The 7,931-nt window shown below is 44.5% G+C and overlaps 1 protein-coding gene across 1 annotated transcript in view; it reads left to right on the top strand.

Moving 5' to 3' along the window:
- Nucleotides 1-877: 877 nt before the first annotated feature.
- The window catches only part of xkr9 (XK, Kell blood group complex subunit-related family, member 9), a 29,685-nt gene continuing 22,631 nt past the window's right edge, over nucleotides 878-7,931 (top strand). The window contains exon 1 of the mRNA XM_080194097.1: nucleotides 878-1,591. Within this exon, the coding sequence (XP_080050223.1) occupies nucleotides 1,275-1,591 (317 nt within the window). The 5' untranslated portion in view covers nucleotides 878-1,274. The remainder of the gene's footprint in view (nucleotides 1,592-7,931) is intronic.

Raw genomic sequence — 7,931 nt, 5'->3', positions numbered from 1 at the left:
ACTCCCCACCCAGTTATAACATCTGGCAGAGTTGGATATAGTAAAAAGTCTGACAACACCAGGTTTTAGTCCAACCTATTTATTTGATAATATTCTCACTAGCTTTCGAGGGGACAGCCTCTTCGTCAGGTGAATGGACAGTTCTGGCCTCAGACAGAGCATATAAAGACAGGAATGTGTTGGTGTGGTTTTCAAAGCTGGACAAAGACAGGATGTCCCAAAGAGTAATAAAGTGGAGGAATGAAGTGCAGAGGATTGCAGAGAATGGGTGATGGTTGATGAAAGAGTAATGGATTTCACTGAAGGGATATGGATAGCAGCAAAGCTGTTAGGTATAAGATCCAGCCCACTTTATAAGACTGTTTGGAAGGCCCAAAATACCTCTGAGAACTGGAGTCTGCTATGGGTTGAAGGAAAATGTGATTATTGAGGTAACGTTTGGAAAAGATCCAGTAATCCAAGCTTAGTTGGGAAAAATACTTGTGAAATAATGAGATGAAATAAATCAGAACGCATCCTCTAATGTTAGAAAATGGTTTTTCAAGGAGCATCATGTGTTAGGATCCAGTGGAAATGCATTACAATGTTGTGCCATCAATAGCTCGATTTCTCCTTTGGATTTTCTTGTACTTGCACGCTTCAACACAATTGCAGGAATGTTAGTTAGGCAATAGGCATCGCGTACGTGACAGAGCCTTTCGCAGAGTGCATCTCCCACCTATTACAGAATAGTTTCATTTTCCGACCATTAATTTCATGAAAATCGGGCGAGTTATTTAAGGTGGAGGGAGAGCTGTTCTGCCGGACTGCTGTACAGGCACTGAACACGAATATTTACTTCCTCCTTGTTTTCAGGAAATGGGCTGATCATTGATACAGCAATCTGAAACTTCGCTTTTCTTTGAATTATTGGTTAGCCTTTAGCAATCATTGGCGAAACGACCTCACAAGACGGTCAGGAGACGAAAAACACATGAATGAAAGGTCCGGGTTTGAGCAATGTGGGATCTTACTCCAGTTGACGGAAGGGAAGGATATGGAAAGCTGGCTGGAGGCTGCGGCTTCACACAGTTTGTGCCACTCCCCTCTCCGAGCAGGTCGCTGCAGACAGACTTCGCTCCCACATTGGACAAACCTTTACATTACTGGGCCTCATTTAACATTGGATTCATTCCAGTGACGTCACCTGACTACATGGAAAAGTGAAAGAGAAAAAGCCGTCTTCACTCAAGTGGAGAATTAAGACTGGGTGAAGGATTGATTGGCCGTAGACCATGACAAGCCAAAAAAAGTTCACCAAGTGGGACCTGCTGTTGACTGCAGTTGGATTCTTGTTGTACCTAACGGACGTAGCTACCGACCTTTGGGTCGCTGCATTGTATTTATCTGAAGGACGTTATATTTGGTGTATGCTAGTTCTGGCCGTGATACTGGTTTCTGCTGTGATACTTCAGAGCTTCAGCTGGGCTTGGTATAGAGATGACGAGGAACGTCTGCAGGGTCATTCAGAAGCAGAGCGTTCCCACAACCAAGTCTGTCGAACATCGTGCCTGTGTGCATTTCATATCTTTCAGATGGGGATGCCAGTGAGGTAGGTACCTTCCATCCATTCAGTCCTTTGAGAGACAGGAAGGCTATCAGGATGGCCATGGTCATTTGATCATGCCACTATGCCTGGCAGATCAACCACCCACCCTTAAGTGACCATTTAAGGGCCACTCCCCCCTCTGGGCACTTTGATTTCACTGGGAGGGCCCACTGTCATGAGGGGAGACTGCCAGGCAAACCCTGTTGGCCTCCCAACAGGCTCTGGAGATTGGGACCTTCCTTTTTCATCTCCATTTGGCCCCTGGAATGGCCTTTGGTGGCAGTAGCCAATGATGTGCTCTACCTTGCCCCTCACTGCTGTCAGCCTTACTAGCCCTGGTTCTGAGGCACTGACCTGACATAGAGATGCCAGCGTTGGACTGGGGTAAGCACAGTAAGAAATCTCACAACACCAGGTTTAAGTCCAACCAGTTTATTTGATAGTAACCCCACAAGCTTTCGGAAATGGTGTTCCTTCGTCAGGTGTGTGGAAGGTTCTGATCAGAGAAGGGCATATAAAGGCATACACAGTTTTCAGAATACTGATTAGAATGCAAGTCTTCACAGCTATTCAAGTCTTAATAATGCAGACAATGTGATGGAGATAGCATTAGCAGAGGTTAAAGAGATGTGTATTGTTTCCAGACAGCACAGTAAGTGAGATTTTACAAGCCCAGGCAAGTCATGGGGGTTACAGATAGTGCGACATGAACCCCAGAACCCCAAGTCCAGATTGGACTTAATCCTGGTGCTGTGAGACTTCTTACTGTGCTTGCACTGACCTGCCAGCTCTTGATGCACATTCATCCTACAAGTGCAGCCATTAACAATGGCCAGCACACCCAAGGGTGCTGTTGAACTAGTCCATAACTCCTTTGATTGGGCAGAAAGCTTTTAAGGTCAAGGATGGAGGTCTTAGTGGCAGCCATATAATTGGGGCAGCATGATGGCACAGTGGTTAGCACTGCTGCCTCAGAGCGCCAGAGACCTGGGTTTGATTCCCAGCTTGGGTCACTGTCTGTGTGGAGTCTGCACGTTCTCCCTGTGTCTGCGTGGGTTTGCTCCAGGTGTTCTGATTTCCTCCCACAGTCCAAAAGACATGCTGGTTAGGTGCACTGATCATGCTAAATTCTCCCTCAGTGATACTGAACAGGTGCCAGAGTGTGGCGAATAAGGGATTTTCACAGTAACTTCATTGCAGTGTAAATATAAACCTACTTGTGATACTGAAAATAAAGCTAAATTTAATTGTTTGGCACCAGCACAGTGTGGTCCCCGATTCACCCGTCTGCCAAAGTGAGGTCACCTGTCACTTTTGAGCAATGTGGCTTCTGCTACTTCATAAAAATTTCAGCCTTTTTTTAAATTCCTTTGTGGGATCTGAGCATCACTGGCTAGCCAGCATTTATTGCCCATTCCTAGTTGCCCTTCAGATTCCACCATCTGCCATGGCAGAATTCGAACCCAGGCCCCCAGAACATTATCTGAGTTTCTGGATTAATAGAGTATTGATAATATCACTAGGCCACCACCTCCCCTTAGTTGTGTGTTCATGTAACCGATGTAAATGGTCCGGGAAGCTACATGAGTATCTATGAATTAACAAATCAAATGGGATCAGCTTGTTTTAGTCCAGTCAGGAGCAACCTGTCTGGGCTGCAAAAATTGTAATTTATTTTGCAAAATTCTAATTTTCTAGTCCATCCATTCTCTGCTTTTTCTAGGGAAGGTTATTTCCTTCAAGAATAGAATGCAATTTCTTGCTATGTATGCCTTAATATTTTTTGTATATAAAATCTTCAATCCCATTCATTTTAAACGTGTCAGTATTTCAGCATAAAATCCGCTGAATCAGAAGTTTTCTGATGTTCCGTAAATCCCTCTGCTTTGACCAAAAGTGGAGGCAACATCGCTTCAGTGGATGCCGTGACATGGTATTTTGTCAGATAAGTGGTTTGTGTCAGGGCTGCCATCACATTAAAGACGGTGACCTGCTCCAAGAGCTGCAGGCCCAATCAGAGGGTAGCTCAGCAGCCTTAGCAGCACCACTACCAGCAGTGGCCATTTCTGGGGCTGCACCCATAGGATGAGGGCACATTGATGGCTGGTGTATTTGAAATTAGCACTGCAGGCCCTGATGATCAGGGGATGGGGATCTCAGTGGGTAGGTGGTAATGTTTTTGCAAGATGGCCAATGCTCTGGAGGGCCCCTCATTAGGCCACGGACTGATCAGAAAGGAGTCACAACCACCTCACTTCTCCCTAGGGCCTGTTGGGAGGCTATCAGATTTAATTGGATGGGCAAACCACAACATAAGCAAAATTTCTGTGGATACGTGAAGTAACCCATAACTGGCCATTTATCTGGCAGGCGACTTGTCTGCCATCTTTCCTACAGCTAGCAAAGTGGCATGGCAGTGTGAAGGTGTTATAACTTCCTGTACCATTTTGCCAGCCTCTCACCTTCCATCCCAGCTGGTCAGTCAATGGTTTCCAATTGATTAACTCCCAACAGTTCCAACATCCTCTATCCAAATTGCTCTTTTTACACTGTGCACTTTGGTAATATTTATAAATCATCAGGCAATATAAATTATTGACTGCACAAAAACAGGTAATTCTGCCCTATATGTCGATGCTGGTATTTGGCTTCCATTCACCCTCCTCCCATCTCATCCCATCAACATATTCCTCTATTTCCTTCTCTCTTGTTTGTTGATCTAGATTTATCTTTAACATGTCTATGCTATTCATCTCAGATAATCTGCCAGATGTTACAACTGGGTGGGGAGTGAATTGGCTCCCCTTCTATTCCGCCCGTTCAGCTGGTTGCAACAAAGGTCTTAAAACTTATTTTCCCATTGAATGATTTTTCCAGTCCAAATGTATTTTTGTTAATAAGATCCACATTCTAACCACTCTCTGGGTAAAGGACATTCTCTTGAATTACAAGTATATATTTACCAATTCTGAGAAGGCCCATAGTGCAGATCCACTGAGAAACAGAGGCTTGAAGTAGTCAAAATGAAATTATAACCCTCGTCAGTTTAAAGCTTATTTTACACAGCAATTAAGCATCTATATAAAGTGAGTTTGCTTCACACCAGAGCAAAGAGGTTGTGTACATTGGCCATGAGAGCCTGAGCTGACTTCAATGGATTATCCTTCCTCCAGCCAATTTCACCCAGGCTCAGTTTCGAATCAGCTATTGATTTATAACACATTTTAAGATTTAATGAAGCAAAATCATGTTGCATTGATGTGACGTACTTTAAATGTGGATGTCATTGAAAGAATATTCACTATTTGCACTGGCATTTTTGATCGCTATGGTCACCATGCAATTGCAACTGCTGTGATCTAGTGGTGCACTTGTTGGAAGATAAGTTTACAGTGGCTTGTCGAAGGAGTAAGCTGTCACAATCACAGCATAGGCCAGGATGGGACAATAACATAGGCTGAACCGTCACTTAATTCCCCCATGCAAGACTTCTTGAGAAAGTGAGAGGGCATGGGATCCAAGGGGCTTTGGCCTTGTGGATCCAGAACTGGCTTACCTGCTGAAGGCAGAGAGTGGTTGTGGATGGGTCTTTTTCTGCATGGAGGTCAGTCACCAGTGGAGTGCCCCAGGGATCTGTTCTGGGATCCTTGCTGTTTGTAATTTTCATAAATGACCTGGATGAGGAAGTGGAGGGATGGGTTAGTAAGTTTGCCGACGATACAAAGGTTGGTGGTGTTGTGGATAGTCTGGAGGGATGTCAGAAGTTGCAGCGTGACATAGGTAGGATGCAAGACTGGGTGGAGAAGTGGCAGATGGACTTCAACGCGGATAAATGTGTAGTGGTCCATTTTGGCAGGTCCAGTGGGATGAAGGAGTACAATACTAAGGGTAGTACTCTTAGCAGTGTTGAGGAGCAGAAGGACCTTGGGGTCCGGGTCCATAGGACTCTTAAATCGGCCTCGCAGGTGGAGGATGTGGTCAGAATTACCTGTTTTTGTGCAGTCAATAATTTGTATTGCCTGATGATTTATAAATATTACCAAAGTGCACAGTGTAAAAAGAGCAGTTTGGAAAGAGGATGTTGGAACTGTTGGGAGTTAATCAATTGGAAACCATAGTATGGTGTACTAGCCTTCGTTAATCGAGGGATTGAGTTTAGGAGTCGGGAGGTAATGCTGCAAGATCCTTGTCAGACCCCACTTGGAGTACTGTGTGCAGTTCTGGTCGCCTCACTACAGGAAGGATGTGGAAACTATTGAGAGGGTGCAGAGGAGATTTACAAGGATGTTGCCTGGATTGGGAGGCATGCCTTATGAAGATAGATTGAGGGAGCTAGGTCTCTTCTCCCTGGAGAGACGAAGGTTGAGAGGCGACCTGATAAAGGTTTATAAAATGTTGAGAGGAATAGATAAGGTGGATTCTTGGAGGCTATTTCCCAGGGCTGAAATGGTCACTATGAGAGGACACAGGTTTAAAGTGCTGGGGAGAAGGTACAGAGGAGATGTCAGGGGTACATTTTTCACTCAGAGGGTGGTGAGTGAGTGGAATCGGCTGCCGTCGGTGGTGGTAGAGACGAACTGGCTGGGGTCTTTTAAAAGGTTTCTGGATGAGTACGTGGGATTTAATGGCATTGGGAGTTATAGATAGTTCTATGGCCTGATAGGTATGGATATGATTGGCGCAACTTGTGGACCGAAGGGCCTGTTTGTGCTGTAGTGTTTTATGTTCTATGTTCTATTATTAAGTTTTGGTGAACAATTGAGGACCAAAGGACCGCGCAGCAGTTGAGCCATGTGTGGCACTGTGGCGCAATGGAAAACGCTTTGGACATCTAAATACTGGCAAGTCGGCCATTCAAAAGTTGGGGGGTTTGAGTTCCACCAGAGTTAGATTTTAGAATGGCATGGTGGCACAGTGGTTAGCACTGCTGCCTCACAGTGTCAGGGACCCATGTTCGATTCTCAGCTTGGGTCACTGTCCGGAGGGAGTTTGCACATTTTCCGCGTCTGTGTGGGTTTCTTCCAGGTGCCCCGGTTTCCTCCCACGGTCTGAAAGATATGCGGGTTAGGTGGATTGGCCATGCTAAATTGCCCCTTAATGTCAGAGAGACTGGTTAGGTAAATTTGTGGGGAAAGGGCCTGGGTACCTTCTGCACTGTAGGATTTTATGATTCATACACATAATATCAATTGTGTTAAGGTTGTTATTTAAATATTTAGAAGTCCTTTCTTTGTGAATATTCAGCATTCAACGTCTACATCTCTCTTATCTGATGAGGTAATTCCCTAATTTGGGTTAGGGTTTAAGGAATCTAGTCAGATTTTGCAACACAAATCTGCAACACAACGCTATATATAATATATATACTCCTTATGTTTTTCCTGTTGCTGGACTAGTGGTCCTTGAAGATTTTGGTTGAAGAATTTCTTTTCAAATGGATTAATAATCATGGATCCTCCATCTCATAGTTATAGAGTTTTATACCACACCAAGAGGCTCTTTGGCCCATTGTGTTGGCACTGGCCTTCAAACACCTAACTATTCTAAATTGTAAATGTAATCGAAAGCCAGTGGAATGCTGGTTTATCTCAGGGGGACTTGAATCTTCTTCTCAGGCAGTTCCTTGGAAACGAGGATGACTTTCTTCCACTCCCAGGTTGTGGGTCCTGAGGTGAGTAAGTCCAATGCTGGATCCACACATTCTGCCACAGGTGGGGCAGGTAGCATTTGTTGCGGCTCTTGGGTGGGGCGCTCGAATTTCAGTTTGAGATCCGTAGAGAAAACCCCTGCAGTAAACTCACTAACTACGTAATGCATTTCTGCAGCTGATTTGCACAATTGCTTGGAGCCTTTTGATGATTTAAATGTCTTTATTTAGGATGTTTTTGTAGTAAAACACAAAAACTAAAAAAAAATCACGTAGCTGAAGACTTTGCGTTTGGTCTCCACCTGGGCCTGAAGAAGACATTTGGAATTGTCTTTGTGGATGCTTCTTCTCCAGATGGACAGTCTTGAGCAACAGATTACAACATAACAACGGGAATGTTTCATTTTGTCAGGGAAACTTTGGTGACATCCCTGAAACATTTCCTTTGCCCCTTGTCACAGCAAGCAGTTACCAATGTGCAGAGTGGAGAACTTGTTTTGGGAGTCTTGTGTCAGGAATGTGGATGAGTGGCCTGCCCAATGTAACTGATTAACCTTAACCAATATTTCAATGCTGAGGATGTTCCCCTGAGTGAGGGACACTAATACTGAAGTGCCTGTCCCTTCATTGAATTTAGAGAATTTTGCCGAGGTGATATTTCTCCAGGGATTTAAAGTGTCTGCTGTATGTTGTCAA

This window comes from Carcharhinus amblyrhynchos, chromosome 8, assembly GCF_965287045.1.
Source record: "Carcharhinus amblyrhynchos chromosome 8, sCarAmb.v2.hapA, whole genome shotgun sequence".
NCBI lineage: Eukaryota > Metazoa > Chordata > Chondrichthyes > Carcharhiniformes > Carcharhinidae > Carcharhinus > Carcharhinus amblyrhynchos.
The sequence above is the reverse complement of the archived record's forward strand: the minus strand, read 5'-3'. Positions and strand labels throughout refer to the sequence as shown.